This window comes from Dendrobates tinctorius, unplaced genomic scaffold (assembly GCF_039654945.1).
Source record: "Dendrobates tinctorius isolate UK_male_01 unplaced genomic scaffold, ASM3965494v1 ptg000089l, whole genome shotgun sequence".
In the NCBI taxonomy this organism is placed as follows: domain Eukaryota; kingdom Metazoa; phylum Chordata; class Amphibia; order Anura; family Dendrobatidae; genus Dendrobates; species Dendrobates tinctorius.
Genome location: NW_027361757.1, coordinates 12979482 through 13003338, shown reverse-complemented (window position 1 = coordinate 13003338; position 23857 = coordinate 12979482). Strand labels below are relative to the sequence as shown.

Sequence of the window (23857 nt, the reverse complement as noted above, 5' to 3'; positions counted from 1 at the left end):
TCTAGCACCTTTTCGTCAAGACCAGAAAGATTTTTTGAAAAGGGAAACTTGGCCTAGATAAAAGTAAGGAGCAACTACAAAACTCTACATGAAATGAGATGAAAAACTTTTAACTGGAATACTATCCATTTTGATTCAACATACTATATTCTAATTTGCATTGAATAGATTTGTGTTTCCGTTTGGATAATTACATCTATAAACAATAACATGTCTCTGCCCAGCCATTTTGTTCCCCAAAACCAGTTGCACAAGTAAAGAGAGGGCAAGAATTTGTGTTACTCACTCTGGGCTGAATGTACAGAATGAATTTTAAGACCAATCGTTTATGCTAATTTTATTGTTATATGACTCAGATTTATCACATTTTTACAAGTATTAAATGTGCATAAAATATTTGTAGGTGTCAAAATTTTCTACCTAAAGAACCTTATTCAGGGTTAAACTCCGGTAAACCAGCACTTGTAGGAGCAGGGCCGTATTTGCCATTAGGCACTCGTGGGCACGTGCCTAGGGTGGGACTCTGCGGGGGGCGGCACCTGAGCAAGGTATTTTTTCTTTTTTTTTTTAGTCCGGGGTTGGCCCTCCTTCTCGTTCCCCCCATCATACTCACCTCCTCCAGCGGTGCCTGTGCTGCAGCTCCGATGGTCCTGCGTTGATATCTGTTCTTCCTGTGTGAGTGCGCGGTCACACATGGTACCGCTCATTAAGATCATGAATATGGAAGCCACTGCACTCTCATAGGCGTGGCGCCCATATTCATGACCTTAATGAGCGGTATCACGTGACCGCGCACTCACACAAACAGAAAGAACTAAAGATACCGGCGCCTGGCTAGACTAGAGACATGCAGCAGCAGCATGGAATGGACCAAGCCACGGCACAGGTGAGCCGGATGGAGAATGAGCGGCGGAAGGGGAAGAATGAGCGGAGCCTGCACTGGGGAGATGGCTGCACTAGGGAGATGGGTGCACTGGGGAAATGGGTGCACTGAGGAGATGGGTGCACTGAGGAGATGGGTGCACTAGGGAGATGGCTGCACTGAGGAGATGGCTGCACTAAGGAGATGGCTGCACTGGGTAGATGGCTGCACTGGGTAGATGGGTGCACTGGGGAAATGGGTGCACTGAGGAGATGGGTGCACTGGGAAGATGGCTGCACTGGGGAGATGACTGCACTGGGGAGATGACTGCACTGGGGAGATGACTGCACTGAGGAGATGGCTGCACTGGGGAGATGGCTGCACTGGGGAGATGGCTGCACTGGGGAGATGGCTGCACTGGGGAGACGGCTGCACTGGGGAGACGGCTGCACTGGGGAGACGGCTGCACTGGGGAGACGGCTGCATTGGGGAGACTGCTGCACTGGGAAGATGGCTGCACTGAGGAGATGGCTGCAATGGGGAAATGGCTGCACTAGGGAGAAAGGCTACTTTCACATCAGCGATTTTTGCCAAAGTGTCTGCATTAGTCATACTCGCCAATGGGGGAGGCAGCACTTAAAGTGCCTAGGGCAGCATAAACTCTAAATACGGCACTGTGTAGGAGGATTCTGTACAAATATGGGGATAACAACTTCTGGATATCCTTGTATACATATATACGTATTACAGTATTTGATTGTGGATATACAGCTCCCGATCCACTGTACATTTATTAGAGGATTTGTCACTGGATCCTATTCTCAGGAGCACACTGTTCCCCTGCCTTCCAGGTTTCTGCTTGCTGCAGGCTCCTGAAGATTGACAGTTTTGCTCGGCAGCATGGCTGAGCCTTTAGCCCAAACTTTGCAGGCTGTGATGCATTAGAGAAGTGCAGGGGCACTGAAGCAATTCAGCAATCCGGGAAGCTTCAGACCAGTGCTTGCAAGCACACTGTAATTGCTCACGAAACTGGCCACGTCCGGTAGACGGCAGAAGTGGCAGGTAATCTTGCCTAAGAGCTATAAGGTATAAATTACCGTATATACAGTAATTCAGTAATTAAAAATCCCTCCATTCTTAAAAACAGAGATTTTTAATGAAGGGTAGAATGAAAAATCGCTCATCTTTTACAAGCACTTGCAATTTTATCAATTTAAATAAAAAAAATTATCAGCAGGTTTTTTACTAACTCATCTGAGAGCAGCATTATGTAGGGCAGCGCCTCCGGTGTGGTACCACTGATGCGGACCAATGAAAAAGTGTACAATATTATATACTACATACCTCCAAGCAGTTTTCCTCTGGGCACAACACCACAAGGGAGTCCTTCATGCACTTCTGCTTTTCATGCCAGAATTCTGGTGTGAAAGCTCTGACCTATTGGGTCCATACTTATCTTTGCTGCAGATCTAGCAGATCTTAGTTGTTGAGCTGTGCACAATCTTGCTCACACCACAGCTTTCTGTGTACATTGTACAGTGACAGAGCTGCTAATCAGTGCTAGGATTGGGGTTGGACTAAAATGCACAAGTCCAGTTGTCCTGTAGTTATAATCTCCTGCTGATAAAACACTATTTTTATTAAAATAACAAAACACTCTGATCCTACATCATGGTGATCTCAGTTTGCATATCAAAAACCTGCTGACTTAGGGTACCGTTACACCTAGCGATGCACCAGCGATCCCCACCAGCGATATGACACGGTCAGGATCGCTGGTACATCGCTAAGTGGTCGCTAGTGAGCTGCCACACAGGCAGATCTCACCAGCGACATCGCTGGGGACGGGGGTCGCTACTTACCTGTCAGACGCGGCGATCCTGCGTCCTCCCGCCCGGCTCCATGCGTCGCTCGTCGGCGCCGCAGGAAGCGCCCGACGAGAAACGGCCCAGGAGCTTCTCGCACAATCAGCGATAACCAGCGGGGGAGCCGGTCGGAGGTAAGTATCACATGTAGCGATATCGCTAGCAATATCGCTGCTACGTCACAAAATCGGTGACTTTACAGCGATATTGCTAGCGATATTGCAGTGTGTGACGGGGGCTTTATTCTCTTCAATAAATTAGTTTAAAAGATAACATTCTGGCTCACAATCTAAATTCCCTATCAGTATGTCTTTGGAGTATGGGAGAAAACAAAAAGTACTCATACTAACACTAGTATTATGCTGTACATTGAAATTCTGCCATTAAGGCCAGGGTCACGCAAGTCTATCGCATCAATACCCGGCACTGCAGCCAGCACTCAGGATCGGAGTGTGCGGCTACATGTATTTCTATGCAGGTGCCCGCTCCGGTCCCGAGTGCCGGCGGCAGTGCCGTGTATTGATGCGAGAGACTTGCGTGAGTTTCTCGCATCACACTCGCAAGTGTGACCACAGCCTAATGCATTCACTCAGGAGAAGAAACACGCCATGGGCCTTTTAATATTTAGGCTGTGTTCACATGATCTCCCAAAAAAATGATCTCCCACCCACCAAGTGGACATCCCCTGAGGAAGGAAGATCAATCCGAAACGTACGTCAGGGTTTGCTGAGTCTGGGGTCCAGTGTCCTCCTCCCTGGTATGTGTCTGTAAAATTCCCGGTCTATGTAACTTTACTCCTTGGAACATGGCTGTCCACTTGGGGATTATACCCCTTACTATATCTTAAACTGGCCTGCTAGCTCTTCTTAGTGGTGGCTGGGAGATCATTTTAATCTGATTCTAGGCAAATAGATAATTTTTCCATCTTTATTACCAGGAGTTATAATACGTGATTTTGGTTATTGGGGCCTTTTAGACACTGTATACCTTGCAGCTCTGTTTTTTGTATTGTGTCACCCTTTTGCCTGCCATTTGTGCCAATTTTAACCTGTGCTGTTTAATAAAAATACTTGTGATTTAACACCATATTTTGGACGTCTATGCACTGATTTCTCTTCTCTTTGTATATTCTTTTTGGTTTGCTTTGGTTGTGCTTTAACATATATTAAACAATGAAAGCTCTTTCCATGAGTAATGCACAAATGATCACCTACCTCTAAGAATCATAGGCGTGCCACAATTCTGCGTCTTAAAGCCACACCTTTTATCTGTTGCTCATAATCACATTATAAATACTATTCACGTTGCAAACCTCAAGAACAGAAACCTGTTTCCCTTCTGTAGGATACTAGTGTCATCTTTTAGTCGTGTACCAGAAATTGGCAATGGTAAGTACGGTAACTTATTTTCTTTTTTCTTCAAGAAAAACTAATGTTATAATGTGTGACTTCATACAGAAAGTGCATGAAGATTTAGATACCTGGATCAAGATTTGTGATGATCTTGTGGTTTATCAATTATACTCAAAGTTTGGATTTGCATATTGCAATGGTATGTAAATATTGCTAACTGAAAAGCTTCATGATATGGTTGGTGGGACGGCAAATAGCAAATTGTCTATAGGGGGATGATTGATGTAAAAAGGGCTGTAATGGGTCAAATTTGAAAAGTTTTTGTTCTTCTCTTCCTCTGGCTACTTTCTTGAATATGCTGTTTCTTTGTTTTGTTTGTTTATTATAACTCCGCAGTATGGATTCAAATATATGGGCCTTTAAAGTTAGTGCTGGTTTTTATGGTCTTTACAAAGAGCGTGTGGATAGGGTAATTATGCAACTCCACAGAGGCTCATTGTAAAGACCATAAAGATTAGTAGTTTAAAAGAATCATATTTCTAGTAATAGCAGATTTTAAAAAAATGACAGCAGCGTGAATATGATAAGAGCAAAAACTGGCCACTGTTGACTTAGCAACATTTCATCTCTAAAGAAGCACTATTATATTTTCTTTTCCTTATAGAGTGGAGACAATTATTAAAGAATAATGTAGAGCCTTTTTGTATGACTTATGTGTAACTGTTTTGGTTGATGCACCATGTCTGAGTTGCCTGCCATATTGATTTGTTATTTCCCTCTGATATGATTCCACTAATGCTCTTCCTCTTATATAATGGTAGTCAATGATAGATAGTAATATATCAGGAATATTGAGCTACTGTGCCCAAATGTGTACAGTATACTCTCAATAAATCTTGTGTCATGTATACAACAAAGTGTCAGTGTATATTATGTGATTTATAGAGCAGAGTTTTAGTGCATCCCATGTGATGTCTATACAGCAGTCTCAGTGTATCCTCTGTGATGTATATACAGCAGTATCAGTATATTATATGTGATGTATTTGTAAGGAGGAAGACCAGGCTGCAGGTGCCTGTACTGAGCTGGGTCCGGAACTGTCGAGGCTGCATCTCATGTTGCCCGGGGGCAGCAATAGGTGTCACGGGGGCTTAGTTCAACTAAGGCTGTAATTCCCGGGCCCCTGTGATGTCCCTATAACTAGGGAAAACCCTGTCTGACCCTCAACCCAGGGTTTTTGCTGAAGGTGCAAATGCCTGAGCCTCCGACCTTTCCTTATCTCCTGCTCAGCCCTGCACTTAACCCTCCACCCAGTGAGGAGTCACACCACCAAAGCTCCCACACAAATAATGACAGACAGGGAGAACTTAAACTGCACTGCGCCGCACACACACAGGAATATACAGTAATGTGAACAGGGCACAACTAAACACAAATATGGGAAGGAGAAAGGATAACGACGGATCATACGACACCAGATACGAATCTCTCTCTCTCTGCAACACCTCCACTCCAGACCGGAACCACTTGGTATGAAACACAAGCTATAATCGGCGACGCCCATATGCCAGTATGACTATTTAAAGACCGTGGGCGTGACTAACCTTCCAACCTGGTCTCCAGCAGGATTAACCCCCGAGAGCCTGAAGATCAAGCCGGCGCCACTGAGGCTATAGTGGCTGGAGGTGGAACTACCTCTGCCTGCCGGACGCTGTGGTGTGAACAGCGTCCGACATGACAGTACCCCGTCTTCTGCGAGGGACCCCAGGGCCCTCAAGACTCATAGGACCCGGCTTGTCCGGATGACGACGGTGAAAAGAACTGACCAGCCGATCCGCATGTATGTCTGAGGCTGGAACCCAAGACCTCTCCTCCGGACCATACCCCCGCCAGTGCCCCAAATACTGAAGAGTACGGCGTACTACTCGAGAGTCCACTACCTTGGCGACCTCGAACTCTAAATCGCCATCCACCATGACTGGAGGTGGCATCGGCGTCGTGTCCACCAAGCCTACCACCTTTTTCAATAAAGCCCTGTGAAAAACGTTATGTATTCTGTACACCGCAGGAAGTTCCAACCGATAAGCCACTGGGTTAATGATGGCAGAAATCCTAAAAGGCCCAATAAACCTTGGACCCAGTTTTAAAGATGGGATTTTGAGTTTTATGTTCTTCGTAGCTAACCACACCCATTCACCCACACACAGGTCCGGACCTGGCACGCGTCTACTGTCAGCCACCCGTTTGTACCTGGCACTCATGCTCAACAAACGCTGTTTCACCCGCCTCCAGACTGATGACAATTGGGCTCCTAGCTGATCCTCCTCCGGGACACCCCCGGAGTCACCCTGACGTAAGGTACAAAACTGAGGATGTTGACCGTACACACAAAAGAATGGAGACTCTCCTGATGACTCTTGGCGGTGATTATTTAACGCGAATTTGGCCAGAGGAAGGAAAGTAGACCACTCCTCCTGGTTGTCGGACACAAAGCATCGTAAATACTGTTCTAGATTTTGGTTCATGCGCTCAGTTTGTCCATTAGACTGTGGATGAAACGCCGATGAATGTGACAACTTGATCCCCAACCTTGAGCAAAAAGCTTTCCAAAACCTCGCCACAAATTGCGTACCCCTATCAGATACTATGTCAGACGGTACTCCGTGGAGTCTGACCACCTCCTTCACAAATAACTGAGCCAACGTCTTAGCATTGGGCAAAGAAGACAACGCCACAAAATGCGCCATCTTTGAAAAACGGTCAACCACCACCAGGATGACCGTGTTCCCTGCCGAGGCTGGCAAGTCAGTGATAAAATCCATGGAGATTTCTGTCCATGGCCTATTGGGTACCCCCAGAGGCTGTAGCGTGCCAGCAGGACGGGTTCGGGGTGACTTAGCCCTAGCGCACGTGATGCAAGCTGCCACGTACGAGACCACGTCCTGCCGGATTTTGGGCCACCAGAAACGACGCGATACCAGCTCTAAGGTGCCCTTCACCCCTGGGTGACCAGCCAGTACCGAATCGTGGTGTTCCTTCAACACCTTAAGCCGAAGATGCAGGGGTACAAATGATTTGTTGGCGGGAAGACCTGGTGGTACCTCCTCTTGGGCCTCGGCAATCTCCGCCTCTACCTCAGTCGTGAGAGCCGAGACCACTACCCCTTTCTGGAGGATGGGTACCGGCTCTTCCCGAGGTTCTCCCCCCGGAAAACACCTAGACAAAGCATCCGCCTTGGTGTTTTTAGCCCCGGGACGGTACGTCACAAGAAAATTGAAACGAGTAAAAAACAATGCCCAGCGAGCCTGCCTAGGAGACAGACGCTTGGCCGACTCCAGGTAGAGCAGATTCTTATGGTCGGTGATAACTGTGACATGGTGAGCCGCCCCCTCCAAGAAGTGTCGCCATTCCTCAAAAGCCAGTTTGATGGCCAACAACTCCCTGTTGCCGATATCATAATTCCGTTCGGCCGGCGACAGCTTATTGGAGAAGTAGGCGCATGGATGCATCTCGCTCAAGGACGAGCCTTGAGACAGTACTGCCCCCACTCCCACCTCCGACGCATCAACCTCTACCACAAAAGGTTTAGACACGTCTGGTTGCACCAGAATGGGGGCTGAAGCAAAACTATTCTTCAGACGCTCAAATGCACGTATAGCCACCTCAGGCCAGTTCGCCAGATCGGCACCCTTTTTTGTCATGTCCGTGAGCGGTTTGGCGACAGTCGAAAAGTGTTTTATAAATTTCCTATAATAATTCGCAAACCCAAGGAACCGCTGGAGTGCTTTCAGACTCTCTGGCCTCTCCCATTGCAGCACCGCTTGCACCTTAGCGGTGTCCATTTTAAAACCGGCTGCGGACACAATATATCCCAAAAAGGGCAACTCCTGGACAAAAAATAAACATTTTTCCAGCTTAGCATAGAGCTGGTTCTCCCAGAGCAACTGTAACACCTGCCTAACATGCTCCAAATGAGTGTCCCGATCGCTAGAATAAATGAGGATATCATCCAGGTATACAATCACAAATCTCCCCAGGACATGAGCAAATACATCATTAATAAAATGTTGGAAAACGGCAGGCGCGGTGGTCAACCCAAACGGCATAACCAGACTCTCAAAATGACCCTCAGGAGTGTTAAACGCCGTCTTCCACTCATCCCCCTGACGGACCCTTATGAGGTTATACGCCCCCCCTGAGGTCCAGCTTAGAAAACCATTTCACCCCCGCTACCTGGTTGAACAAATCCGGGATCAACGGCATTGGGTAGGGATCACGGATAGTAATCTGGTTTAACTCTCGGAAATCCAGACACGGGCGTAACCCCCCATCTTTCTTCTTAATGAAGAAAAACCCCGCGGCTACAGGCGAGGACGAAGGCCGGATGTGACCTTTGCTCAGACTCTCCGCGATGTAGTCTTTCAGAGCTTGTCTCTCAGGACCAGAAATATTAAACATCCTGGCCTTAGTTAATTTGGCCCCGGGTTTTAACCTAATCGCACAGTCATAGGCTCTATGTGGAGGCAGTTCTGAGCAACCCTTCTCAGAGAAAACATCCGCGAAATCCTGCAAAGCCTCCGGCAGGCTGGGCGTCACGGCGGACACACATGTGGCCAAGCAATTGTCTTGGCAGAAACCACTCCATTGTACTATGTCCTGAGTTTTCCAATCAATTACCGGGTTGTGCCAGGACAGCCATGGAAAACCCAGGACCATTTGAGCTGGGAGATTACGGAGGACCCTACATGTAACCGACTCAGAATGTAGGACCCCAATGTGGAGTTTCACCTCTGCCACAAACTCAGTAATCTCCCCTTGAGGGAGGGGAACAGCATTAATGGTCACCACCTGTATGGGGTGAGGAAGTTTTTCGATCTTAAACCCGGCGGTGTGTGCAAACTCCTCATCTATGAGATTGGTGGCGGAACCGCTATCCACAAACACTGATATAGGTAGCTCTCTGCCGGCGATAATAACCTTGGCAGGGAGCATACATTGAGATACCATCATGGAGGATATGCATACGCTCAGTTGGGTCTCCTCCATACCCTCTGAGCTTAACAGTTTTCCGCCGGTGTGACCCTCTTGGGTAGTACCGGGCAAACGTTAACATAATGACCTCCTTTACCACAGTAGAAACATGCTCCGGGCTTCCGGAATCCCGGAGCACGAGGCTGAACCTGTGCCACGCCAGCAATCTGCATAGGTTCAGGGGACTCATCTACTTCAACCACACCTGCACCTCTGTTTTCCCCCAGAGGTAGCGTCTCCTGTGCCCCCTGACGAAAACGGCGATCAATACGTATCACCAAACTCATGGCAGACTCCAATGATGCCGGAGTCTCATACATCAGGAGGGCTTGTTTCACCCTCCCTGATACCCCATGAATAAACTGGCTCCGCAGTGCTGGGTCATTCCACTGTGTGTCTACAGCCCAGCGGCGAAATTCCGAACAATAGTCTTCTGCCAAGCGCTCCCCCTGGCGGAGGGCGTGGATTTTAGATTCCGCTAGAGCCAGTCGGTCAGGGTCATCGTAAATGAGCCCGAGGGCAGAAAAAACATTATCGACCGAATGAAATGTAGCAGAGTCAGCTGGTAAGGAAAATGCCCATGCTTGGGGGTCACCACTCAGTAATGACAACACCAGCCCTACTCGCTGGGCCTCATTACCTGAGGATATTGGCCGCATGCGGAAGTATAATTTGCAGGCCTCCCGAAATACGACAAATTTGCTGCGATCGCCTGAAAATCGTTCTGGCAGCGGAAACTTCGGCTCTGCACCGATACCTGCAGATGCCGTTTGCACCTTTGCTACTACCAGGCCCTGCTGCTGAACTGCCCCTTTCAACTCGGAGACCTGTAAGGACAGCGCCGCCAACTGGCGGGTTATGGAATCTAATGGATCCATGGACTCCTGAAAAAATGTGGGCCGATTATAATGTCACGGGGGCTTAGTTCAACTAAGGCTGTAATTCCCGGGCCCCTGTGATGTCCCTATAACTAGGGAAAACCCTGTCTGACCCTCAACCCAGGGTTTTTGCTGAAGGTGCAAATGCCTGAGCCTCCGACCTTTCCTTATCTCCTGCTCAGCCCTGCACTTAACCCTCCACCCTCCACCCAGTGAGGAGTCACACCACCAAAGCTCCCACACAAATAATGACAGACAGGGAGAACTTAAACTGCACTGCGCCGCACACACACAGGAATATACAGTAATGTGAACAGGGCACAACTAAACACAAATATGGGAAGGAGAAAGGATAACGACGGATCATACGACACCAGATACGAATCTCTCTCTCTCTGCAACACCTCCACTCCAGACCGGAACCACTTGGTATGAAACACAAGCTATAATCGGCGACGCCCATATGCCAGTATGACTATTTAAAGACCGTGGGTGTGACTAACCTTCCAACCTGGTCTCCAGCAGGATTAACCCCCGAGAGCCTGAAGATCAAGCCGGCGCCACTGAGGCTATAGTGGCTGGAGGTGGAACTACCTCTGCCTGCCGGACGCTGTGGTGTGAACAGCGTCCGACATGACAATAGGGGACCGGACAGTTTCCATGACCCGGAAGGAGGGGGCCCGGGTGAACCGGAAGCTAAGGGGAAGGCACGCAAAGGCAGACAGTTTCCCACCATCAGGGAGAGTGCAGAAGGGTGAGCAGCGCGCACCGCACCCCCAAGCGCCAGTGTTGTGATGAATTGCAGTTGACAGCTCCCGATACCGCTAGTGAGACAGTGTAAAGAGCGCAGTGTACCCAGTGACAGTTAATACCGAGTCTCAGAGTATCCTATGCAATGTATAAGGCCAGGATCACACGGTTGTCAAACTTTATCAGAGTTTGATCCGAGTGTCAGTGCACTGTGCTCCGATTTTCTAACATCGTAATTTCACAATTTTCTCTATTGCTTGTGTCCGCAGTAATTGCACTGCACTCGGATGGCATCCTAGTCCAGTCCGATGTTTTGCACACAACCATAAACTTGTATGTGTGCGTTGGAACCAAGTCTCAAAGCCACTTGCAACATGCTGTGATTGTTTTCTCATGTCGGATCGACATGAGGAAAAAATGGCAGATCTTAGCTGCCCCATAGAATAACATAGTGCTATCTGATAAAACATCGGATTGTACTCAGCCTTGTTATATTCTCATGTGAGCGAGCCCACAGCAGTCTCAGTGTCTCCTATATGTTGTATCCAGCAGTCTCATTGTATACTATGTGATTTACAGTATATCCTTAGTTTTACATAAACAGATGATTAGTGTATCCTATGCAATGTATATACAGCAGTGTATTCTGTGTGATGTATTGAGCAGTTTCAGTGTATGCTATCTGATATCAATATTTTTTAAACGCAGTCTTTTTTTTATTTCTTATACTTTAATATGAGTGCAGCCATCTTGCCTGAGATATTGTTAGCAATATTCACAGCCACAGATATTAAACATTTAGGTATTTAAAGGATGTCACAGCTGGTGTGTGAGCCAGAGACCATCAGCCCACTATGATGCAATCGTGGGGTGCTGATGAGTTACTGTGCCAGCCGAGTGCCCCCATCACTGCCATCTTGGTACTCCAATGAAAGTTCAGCTATTTGCACAGTTTCAAAGAAGATCCTGATTTACAGTGTATTCTGCAATACTGTGACATTGCTGTATAGAGAATAAGCGATTAAACAATCGCAATTTCAAGTTGTTAAAGAGAAATAAAAAATAAAGTTAAAAAATTATGTATTTAAAACATTTAAAAAAAAGGCAAAAATTCAAATCACCCACTTATTTACATTAAAAATAAAGATTAAAAAAAAAATCTTTGATCTCGGTATGTCCGTAAAGGTTTGATCCATAAAAATATAAAATTAATTAACTTGATCCAAAAATGCCATAAAATTTAAAATATAATAACAGTGGTTTTTCAGTCACCACACTTTCTAAAAAAAAATACAATAAAAGTAATCAAAACGTCTTTTGGATCTCATAACGGTATCAATCAAAACTTCAATTTGTCACCCAAAAAAACAAGTTCTTACTCAGCTTCAGTGATGAAGAAGTAAAAATGTTACGGTCGTATATTCAGACTACGCTCCAGCACGGTGAGACACAGACATTACACAGTACACAGCGGGAGAACATTTACAAGATTATCCTAGCACAGAAACATTTTTTAAACACAGCCAATTGTAGAAATTTTTATTATTCTAAGGCTAGTTTCACACTTGCTTTTTTTTGCAGCGCGTTTTTCCCGCAAAAAAACGCATTGAAAAAACGCATACAAAAGCATACAACTGCTGCGTTTTTTTCAAGCATTTTTATGAGCATGCATGAAAAAAACGCAGCGTTTTTATGCGTTTGTATGCGTTTTTAGTGCGTTTTTACCGCGTTTGCGTTTTTTTCCAACATTAGGTGGCCCCTCACACTAACCCAAACCATGACTTTACTAACCCTAACCCTGACCCTAACCCTAACCCTAACCCTAACCCTGACCCTAACCCTAACCCTGACCCTAACCCTTAACCAAACCATACTTAACCCTAACCCTGACCCTAACCCCAACCCTAACCCTGACCCTGACCCTAACCCTAACCCTAAACCCCCTTAACTAACCCTAACTCTAACCCAAACCCCTAAATTCCATGGTTAAAAAAAAAAACGCATGTGCAAAAAAACGCATACATGAGCATGCCAGTGCGCATGTATGTGCATCCCTAGGCTATAATGGCCATTTTTAGCGCAAAACGTGCGCATATGTGCGCATGCGCTTTTTTGCAGGGCCAAAAAATGCAACATGCTGCGTCTGGAAAATCCAAATGCACACCCCAAAAAAACGCAGCGCATGAAAATCGCATACATGCGCTTACCAGCGCGCAGGTATGCGCACCCATGTTAAATATAGGGGAAAAAACGCATGCGCAGGTATGCGTTTTTTTCCAGCGCTAAAAAACGCAAATGTGCAACCAGCCTAAGATCTATTGAGTAAAATGCAGTTTAAGTAAAGTCTAACTGCATATTTAGCTGATCAGAAAGTCAAAGGTAGTCTGTCACCTTGAAAATGCTTTCCATACTACTGGCAGTATGTTACAGTGCAGGAGAGGCTGAGAAATTGATTGATATTATTTAGAGGGAAAAGACGTTCTATACTTAGGAGTCCAGTGGGCGGTCTCACTCAATGACTGACCACCTTCCATGTGTAAGTGTACATACACAGATAAATGTATATCACTGATGAAGAGCACTAACTGGATTTCAAAGCTTAGGAATATAAATGAATAAACTCAATAAAAATATTTATTAGTATTCCAAATATTTCCTACTCTGTGCAGTCATGGTCGAAAGTGTTGGCACCTTTGAACATGTTCAAGATCATGAAGTATTTATTCTAGAAAATTATTGCAATTACACGTGTTTTGCTACACATGCTTATTTCCTTTGTGTGTATTGGAACAACAGAAATAAAAAAGAGAAGGCAAATTGGACATAATTTCGCATAAAACCCCCCAAAAAGAGCAGGACAAAATAGTTGGCACCCTCAACTTAATATTTTGTTGCACACCCTTTGGAATTAATAAATGAAACCAATTGCTTCCTATAACCATCAACAAACTTCTTACACCTCTGAGCTGGAATTTTGGACCACACTTTAAAAACTCTCCACAGGTGTTCAACGGGATTTAGACCCAGACTCATTGCTGCCACTTCAGAACTCTCCTGTTTCCATCAATCCAGGGTGCTTCTTGAATTCTAAGCCTTGCAGCTGCTTCTTTCCATGGACCCATTGACCGATTTATGTTTGTTGCGGCTTTTTGTATGCAAAAATTCTGCAAAGCAGGCAAAAATAATGGATTTAATGTGTCCATTCACAGATTCTCTCTACCATCTGTATGTAAGAGGTAACAGTGTGACACTTGATGCTACTGCAGCTGGAATTACCACTTCTGAACTCTCGAGTGCATTGTTTCCAACTATTTCTGATCTCCTGGAAGACCCATGACCTAGAAAACTCAGCTTTCTGACAAAGGGTACTACAGAGTGACCCAAAATCCTTTCAGATCTTCAGATTTCATGATTCACACAATCAAGGCACCCGGTGCCAGAGGCAGCAAAACAACACCAACATATGTATATTTGACTGTAAGCAGGGCCGTATATGGCATTCATTCTGCCCTAGGTACTTTAAGTGATCACTCCCCTTACTGATAAGTCAAACTATGAGTATGAGCACACAACATCTATTAAAGGCAGATCTGCTATGTAATTCACCTGATAAAGTGCCAATTAAAAGCTAAAAAAATGAATATCTGCACATTCTGCACATATGCAACCAGCAGACGCTTCCTCCCCCATCATTCTGCCTCAGCGTCTGACGAATCAGAGCAGCAGGTGCGATGATGTCATTACAACGCCCCCGCTCTCCTGAGATGTGGGGCACTTCACACCACATGCCCAGGAGACCGAAGCATCGGGTGCAATGAGGAGAGGTGAGTATTGTAATTTATTTTTTTTAAATCAGTGACTGGTGGCCATAAAAGAGCATGGGGGACCATGAGGGGTGCATTATATCATATGGAAGAACATGGGAGTGCATTATATTTTATGGAAGACCATGGGGAATTCATGATATTGTATGGAGAACCATGGGGAGTGCCAACGCTACTACTTCTGGAGTCAATCAGCTCCCTGTGTCCATGGTTTACTTGTATTTACGTCTTAAAGATGCAAATACAAATGAATGGAGTTGCATTCTGCCCTTCCTCCAAAAAAGACAGCGGATTTATCACACTGTCTAATGGAGGAGGCGAGAGGTAAAAATATATATTTTCCCTCCCCCTCTGTGCCGCCCCCTGCAACACGGTCTTCCGGTGCTTAATGGCAAATACAGGCCTGACTTTAGGTACCATGTTCTTTTCTTTGTAGGCCTCATTCCGTCAACAGTAGAATGATGTGCTTTACCAAAAAGCTCTATCTTGGTCTCATCTGTCCACAATACACTTTCCCAGAAGGATTTTGGCTTACTCAGATACATTTTTGAAAATTGCAGTCTAGCTTTGTTATGTCTCTGTATCAGCAGTGGTGTCCTCCTCAGTCTCCTGCTATAGCATTTCATTTCAGTAACATATCAACAGATACTTTGTGCTGATACTAATGCACCCTGAGCCTGCAGGACAGCTTGAATCTTTTTGGAACTTACTGACCATACTGCATTGCAACCTTTCATCAAATTTTCTCTGCCATCCATGTCCAGTGAGATTAGCTACAGTATCATGGGTTGTAAACCTCTTGATTATGTTGCACACTCTGGAGATGGATTTGTAATCTTAAGATTGTTGATATTTTTCAACAATTTTTGGTTCTGAAGTCTTCAGACAGTGCTCTTCTCCTCTGTCTGTTCTTTGTGTTTAATGTGGGACATACAGGCACACAATGCAAAGATTTAGTCAACTTCTCCCCTTTTTATCTGGTTTCAGGTGTGATTTTCATATTGCCCACACCATTTATTTGCCACAGGTGAGTTTGAACGAGCATTACATTAGCATCCCTAATTTTTGGACAGGGGCCAACATTTTTATGCAGCCTATTTTGGGGATTTTGTGTAAAATGATGTCCAATTTGCTTTTTTATCTGTTTTTCTGTTGTTCCGATGCACAAAGGAAATAAACATGTGTATAGCAAAACATGTGTAATTGCAATAATTTTCTGGGAGAAATACTTCATTTTCTGGAACAATTTCAAGGGCGCCAACACTTTTGGCCATGACTATAACTTGATGCCCAAACAGATTGTTCAATATAATAGGTTCCCTTTTAAATGTCATGTATCTGTTATTTTGCAGCATTAAAAGTCTTTCACTCTTTTACTTAATTTTTCAGAGCTGTCTGGTGTCTTTTCTACTTGGTTACAGCTTCCTGGTGACTTTATCCAATGGAGCATGTATTGACAAAGAACCAAGACTTTCAAGTACAGGCGAAAAACCAGATGGTAAGTATTAAAGGAAAGTTTACTTAGATAAATGGTTAAGGCTTCGAATACATGTCCATACAAAAAATTATTGGCGCTACATTCCCAACCGGTGGCCTAGATCACACATTTGATGAACAAAACTGTTCTGTCCTATGTCTTTAATTACACATTGTGATCCTGCAAGGTTTGCCTAGTGGTTTCCCTAAACATAGTTAAGATTTTTAAAACATGGCTGAAATTGAAAAAAAATAGTTGGGTGCCCCAACACTAGTTGTGTACCCATTTATGCTGTTAAATCTCTCATTCATGGCAGATTTCTACCTCTATGCTAATAGGGCACCGTATCAGTTTTCCATCCTATTGGCATTTTGAAATGCTAACGGTGAAAGGCATAAACAGTTTTGTGCAAAACAATAGCAGTCTAGCATTATTAATGTGTTTAATTACTGTTTTTTTGCCAGAAAAGTTCATACAACAAGGTAAACAATACATGACTAGGTGTAGTCATGTATGGGCAACCAACAGAATCAACACTCATGTCATACATTCTGCTAATTAGGTGTAATTGACTCTTTAATGAAACAGGGTGTTCTAATTAATAGCAACGCTTCAATTAGTTAGGTAATTCATTCAGTGAAGAAACGTGTCAATTATGCTCCTTATTAAAGAAGGAGGGTAGCAAATGTTGTACCTGCTGATTTTAGCCCTTGCTTAATGAGTAAAATGGGTCCTTCCAGACATTGTACCAAAGGAGAAAGAACTTTGATCATAAAGTTGATTGGAGAAGGGGAAACATATAAAGATTTGCAGACAATAATACACTGCTCAGCTAAAAAGATTTCCAATGCTTAGCGATCTCGAACTGTATTGTTTTTGTTTCGTACCCAACACCTAGTGTCCATGCACAGACCCCGAACACAGACTTTTCCTTGGAAGCCCATCATAATGTTCGAGTTCACCAGTCAAATACTGGCATGGCTGTGATTGGCTGGTGCACCGTGTGACCCTGCCTGTATAAAGGCCAGGTCACAGGTTGGCGGCCATTCTGTACCTCGTGCGATGTCAGTGTGATTCTCTGTGCCATATCAGCCTCATGTTGTGTGCCATATACCGTATTTTTCTAACTATAAGGGGTACCGGACCAAAAGACGCACCCCAAATTTTCAGAATGAAAATAAGGAAAAAAAATAATGTGTCAAATGGTGGTCCGTCTTACAGTCCGAATTCAGCTTACCAGGGGGATTGGCACAGGTGGAGGAGTGGTCACAGGGGTTGTTCGGTGGTCCATCCCAGACTGGTGCGGCGGTGGTGCTCTGGGGTTGCCGGTGGTTCTGCCGGTATTTTGCGACAGGTGCAGTGGTGGTGCTCTGTGGTGCAGCGGGGCTCCGCCGGCATTGTGCGACAGGTGCAGCGGTGATTCTCTGTGGTGCGGCGGGGCTCCGCCGGCATTTTGTGAAAGCCCAGAGGCCCCTGCAAATCCAATGCTGCAATGCGGTGGCCTCCGGGAAAATGGCCGCAGGGAACGGCACATGCTCAGATTGAGATCTCGGCAATGAGATCTCGTCCCAAGATCAATCTGAGCATGCGCCGCCCCCAGCAGCCATTTTCTGGGAGGCCACCACATTGAAGCAATGGGCCTCCGGGCTTTCAGAAAATGCCGGCTGAGCCCCCCCTTCCCCCGCACCACAGAGCACGACTGCCACACCAAAGAGCACGAGTGCCGAGGGCTGGATTCAAGAGGTGGGTGGCCCGGGGCCCATTTTGGAGGGAGGCCCATTTTTCAAGGTGTTGCAATGTGTAATGCAAAAATACAAAATGAAACGAATGCAAGTTTATTTACAAAAATCATTTACGCAGAGTAATTCAGGTAAAATCATTCATTTTTTACAATCCAGGCACTTTCCTTGATTTTCGTGCTGCAAAATCACTAATGATGTCAATAAAGTCCAATTCACGCAGTATATCTGACTTGATGCTCATGATAGCCAGATTTACAAGTCGTTCCTGCTTCATGAATGTCCTTAATTGGTTTTCAACTAATTTGAGTTTTGAGAAGGAACGCTCAGCACAGCAGTTTGTTACCATCAAACACTGCTGCTGGGCTCTATATGCTGCTGAGCTGTATATGTATGAGAGGCTTCTGCTGGGCTGTATATGTATGAGAGGCTTTTGCTGGGTTGTATATGGGTCACCCTCACACCCAGGGCTGTGGGGTACTCGGTACCGGGCCGGTGTCAGGGGGAAAGTATCACGGCAGCTGCGACCCGGTCCGTGGCCCTGGGCGCCCAATGTCAATGGTGGTGTGTGGTTAATGGAATTGAATAGTTTGTGACGGAGCTGTTAAGCCGACGCTGCAGACAGATCCTCTGGGACAGATGGTGGGATGCAGCAATGGTGGTATAGCCCTCCACAGGCAGGGCTGTTGTCCCAGGGCTGTGTAGATGTGGGGACACCTTGATGGTGTAGTGTCAGGCGCAGGGAATGTAGCAGTGCTGGCGGACACAAGAAGGAATGGAGGACACCAGGGCTTGCAGTTTCAATGCTTTACTCACAGTTCTTGGTAACCACTGGTGCCCGCTTCCGTGCCGTGTCATCCGGGGCAGAGACTCAATCAGCCTCCCGGGCAAGTCAGGCATCTCCTCTCCAACACTCCGCCAACATGTACCTGTCCTGAACGACTCCGCTATTGCGCCTTTTAGTGTGAAGCACTCCAGTACCGTGGTTACTCTGAAGTTCCTCCTGTCAGATGTTCCTAACAACTCTACTTGTACGACAGACAGCTGTAGCCTAATCAGGGACCTCCTGGATCCCGGCTCTCTATCCGTGTTGCTGTTGTGTCCCAAGTCTTGAATGGGAGTAGTGCATTTACAGCCAACTACTCCACCGGTGTCTGCTGCAGAACCATAAGTGTCCATACAACCTCGGAGACTGGGCCCCAGCCTTGCGCTGAGAACCTATAGGCAGGGTTCCTCTTCCAACCCACAACTCCTCTCTGTTCTCCTACTCCTTCATTCCGTGCTGTTCCTTCTCTCTCTTATGGAAGCTTAGGTTGCAGTTCTATGTCTTTCTCCTTCTGTTCCTTTCCCGTGCCAGCTGGCTCAGGTCACTGAGGCAGTTGCAGCACTCCTTCCTCCATCCTTCCTTCTAGGGCTCCGTCCTCAGTCTCTCCTGACTGACCCCCTTGTCTCCTCTCTCTCCACTGACTTCCCATCAGACTGACCTGTAACTCTCAACTTTCCCACTCTTTTATACCTAACTACACCCACCTCCCAGCACATCTCGTGTTACGAAGCAAGGACCCAAGAAAGGTTCTCTGCTACCCTCTAAGCATGGAGCCGCAATCTGGTCCATTGCTGAACTATCCTGTGTGTGGGTGCAGGTGTTGGAGTGTGGAAAGGAGTTCCCAACTTACCTAGTTGGTGGGGCACTACACCTTAGGAGAAGGTGCAGTACCTCTGTGGCGACTGAGCCTCAGGGGCGCCACATATATGTATGACAGGCTTCTGATGCGCTGTATATATATACAAGCTGAAGAGCCCGGAGTTGCCTGGGCATAGTAACCAACTGTGGTTAGTTATAACAAATTATAATGATTATATTGCACATAAAAACATTTCACATCATATATTCAACAATACAGATTTGCAACACAAATTAACTAAACGATTACCCAAGTATTGATAGCATTTTATTTTCAACTCATTCAAGAGCCTTTTGCTAAAAAACATGTTTGGTTTTTCCTTTTGGTGCAAAGATGAACAGATTTTTTGGCAGTTCCAACTCTTGAACAGATCACGTAAAGTTGACCATGAGAAAAGCATGAAGATTGCAAATCGATCCCTACTACTTAAATCGATCCCTACTACTTTCAAGAACTGTCCCTTAGCATTGTTAATGGACATTGCAAATAGCAGTTGAACTGGAAAATGAAGGCGTTTAAAATCAAAAAACAAATCAGATGAAATGAGTGGAATTCTTGGAATGAAAATGTCCTCTCCTTTGGCACATCTTGTTTCTGAGCTGTGTATCTAACCCTATCCTGTGTGATAATGTCTGCTGAGCTGTGTACCTAATCCTCTCCTGTGTGATACTTTCTGCTGAGCTGTGTATCTAATCCTATCGTGTGTGATACAGACTGCTGAGCAGTGTATGTAATCCTATCCTATGTGATACCGTCTGCTCAGCCGTGTATCTAATCCTATCCTGTGTGATACTGACTGCTGAGCAGTGTATTTAATCCTATCCTGTGTGGTACTGACTGCTGAGCCGTGTATCTAATCCTATCCTGTGTGATACTGACTGCTGAGCCGTGTATCTAATACTATTCTGTGTGATACTGACTGCTGAGCCATGTGTCTAATCCTCTCCTGTGTGATACTGACTGCTCAGCCGTGTATCTAATCCTATCCTGTGTGATACTGATTGCTTAGCCTTGTATCTAATCCTATCCTGTGTGGTACTGACTGCTGAACCGTGTATCTAATCCTATCCTGTGTGATACTGACTGCTGAGCCGTGTATCTAATACTATTCTCAGAATAGTATTAGATACACGGCTAAGCAGTCAGTATCACACAGGATAGGATTAGATACACGGCTGAGCAGTCAGTAACACACAGGAGAGGATTAGACACATGGCTCAGCAGTCAGTATCACACAGAATAGTATTCTGTGATACTGACTGCTGAGCCGTGTATCTAATACTATTCTGTGTGATACTGACTGCTGAGCCATGTGTCTAATCCTCTCTTGTGTGATACTGACTGCTGAGCTGTGTATCTAATCCTATCCTGTGTGATACTGGGCTCCCCCTGCAGTCTGTGTCAGAGGATGGTCTGTGTTGGCACGGTAATAAATTGTGTTATTTCCAGCTTTACAGAAGGATGATAACACCATAGAAATGATAAGAATAATAGGCCTCAGTTACCACAACTGTCTACAAAGAAAACTGTTGCTGATAGTAACCAATCACAGCTCATTTTTCATCTTTTATACAGCTCTGGGACAGCGTGGCGAGCTTTGAGTGGCGACTTTTGTGTTTGACTTTTATGTGGCGAGGTTGGTGTATGTGTGGTGAAACGTGTGCTGAGGGTGGTATATGTGTTGAAGCACATGGTAGTGTGTGGCGAATTTTGTGTGTGTGTTCATATCCCTGTGTGTGGTGAGTATCCCATGTCAGGGCCCCACCTTAGCAACTGTATGGTATATACTGTTTGGCGAAATCGCTCTCATTCTTTAAGTCCCCCTTGTTCACATCTGGCAGCTGTCAATTTGCCTCCAACACTTTTCCTTTCACTTTTTCCTCATTATGTACCTAGGGGCAAAATTGTTTGGTGAATTGGAACGCGCGGGGTTAAAATTTTGCCTCACAACATAGCCTATGATGCTCTCGGGGTCCAGACGTGTGACTGTGCAAAATTTTGTGGCTGTAGCTGCAACGGTGCAGATGCCAATCCCGGACATATACACACACACACACACACACACACACACACATTGAGGCTTTATATATTAGATTTGGGACTGCTGCTGGGCTGTATATATTAGAAGCTTCTGCCGGGCTGTATATATCAGAGGCTGTTTACCTGGCTGTATATATCAGAGGTTGTTGCTGTGCTGGCTGTATATAAAATAGAGGCTGAGGGGCTGTATAAAGTGTATATGGGTCGCCCTCCCAGGGCTGTGGGGTACTCGGTACCGGGCCGGTGTCAGTGGGATGTGTCACAGCAGCGGTGACCCGGACCGTGGCCCTGGGCGCCAAGTAATGGGGGAATGTAGTTAATGGAATGGAATAGTTTGTGACGCCACCTGTGTTGTTCGGCAAGGGAGGTGTTAAGCCGACGCTGCAAACAGATCCTCCGGGACAGATGGTGTGGTGCAGCAATGATGGTATAGCCCTCCACAGGCAGGGCTGTTGTCCCAGGGCAGTGTAGATGTGGTTGGCACAGGAATGTAGCGGTGCCGGAAAGGTAGGAAGCAGACAAGACACAGCGGGGTGCAATTTCTGTACCTTTACTTGATAACTGCAGTCCAGGGTCCTGATTACAGATGGTATTCGAGTAGGCTAGCCTGGAAGCAATTCAGGGATTCTCTCTCAGCAGACGGGCTGTGCAGTCTCCTTCCTAGCGCCTATTTGAATGAAGTACTCCAAGCACTGAGTTACACTGAAGTTCCTCCTGTCAGATGTTCCCAAGAACCTTACTTGCACGGCAGACAGCTGTAGCCTATCTCGAGGGCTCCTTTCTCCTGAGTCCCAGCTCTCTATCCAAGCTGCTGTTGTGCCCTCAAGTCTTAGATGGGAGTAAGGCATTTACAGCCTCCTACTCCTCTGGTATCTGTTGTAGGACCGTTAGTATCCGTACAACCGTGGAGACCAGGCTCCTGTTCATGCGCTCTCACTGTGAGGGAGCTCTCCTTTCCTAGCTCAACCTTCAGCTTCTCTCTACACGTCTGCACACTTCACCCTCCGCAGACTAACTGACCACTCCTTTCTCTTAGCCCTCAGAGAGCACTCCTCCCCTTAAGCCCGGTTCAGAGTTCCCCCTGCTGGCCTGAAGTGGAACTGTGTTGCATGTATGGATTGACTGCGAGAGAGACCCATCATTGCCTCCAAGCCTGGCATTACCCTCCCCTGGAGGAAGGCAAAACCACTGTGGCGGCCATACTCCTGGGGGCGCCACATATACACAGCACTATACTGTAAACAGGTCCTCACAATATACATACAGTGTACACAGACACACTGTAATGTAGGATATAGTATGGACCTGTATATACAGTATGGTACTGTGTAGGACAGGAGCTGCAAGAAAGATACACAGACAGACACACAGAGAGACAGAGATCATACTCACCCACCGCGACACTGTGAAGACATAAATAAGAAAGAAATAGAGTAAAGCCAGCTCACCTGTTGTGGTGTGTTGTCAGCATGGACTGCAAGGACACTGCTTGAAAGCAATATAGAAAAAGGAAATGTCCGGCTGATAAAAAAGGCTATTTATTGAAAAAATTCAAGTTAAGATCAGCATCCCGCAGACAGTTAACGGTAACGCAGCTACGCGTTTCGAACACTGCATGCGTTCTTTGTCAGAGCTCAGTGCTGACAAAGAACACATGCAGTGTTGGAAACGTGTAGCTGCATTACCGCTAATTGTCTGCGGATGCTGATCTTAACTTGAATTTTCAATAAATAGCCTTTTTTATCAGCTGGACTTTTCCTTTTTCTCTACTGTGAAGACATGACATGCTTAGCATGTCATTCTCCTCAAGGAGAAATGATACTTCTTGGATAACTGTGAAGACTGAACCACTTCACTCTGGATCTTTAGTGACTGAAGATCCAGAGTGAAGTCCTGCTGCGCTCCGTGGTGGAGAATCCTCTTCTCGCGCCGACATCGTGGCTCAGCCTCCTTCCTCGAAGGGAGCTGAACTGAACAAACTCTCATCTGATCTAATTCGAGAAGCTTCTGTTGGGATCGGAGAAGGCTGCCGCATGCCATAAGCAAAGCATTAGGTACAGGAACTAAGGAAGTCTGGCTAGCCAGGTCAGTGGATGCTGACGCAGGTGCCATGACTCTGCCGCTCTGCGCCAGCCACTGAGATATAGGACCGTAGCCAGGTCCCTACACTTTCAATAGTTTCTCTTTTGTTAAATGTTCCTTATCATTAGAAACAGGTCATAGCAAAGAGAGACGTGTATTTTACATGTTTTGAGACATTTATCCCTATATTGGTGGGTGATCCAGGGCCCGGGCCCCTTGGCCCCCCCTAAATCCGGGCCTGTGAGTGCCACACCACAGAGCACAACCGCCGC

The 23857-nt window shown here is 45.9% G+C and overlaps 1 protein-coding gene across 1 annotated transcript in view; it reads left to right on the top strand.

The window, feature by feature from the left end:
- Positions 1–4024: 4024 nt before the first annotated feature.
- Positions 4025–23857, top strand: part of LOC141098292 (beta-microseminoprotein E1-like) — a 32884-nt gene continuing 13051 nt past the window's right edge. Inside the window, exons 1-2 of the mRNA XM_073585948.1 lie at positions 4025–4115; positions 15952–16060. Of these exons, the coding sequence (XP_073442049.1) occupies positions 4113–4115; positions 15952–16060 (112 nt within the window). The 5' untranslated portion in view covers positions 4025–4112. The remainder of the gene's footprint in view (positions 4116–15951; positions 16061–23857) is intronic.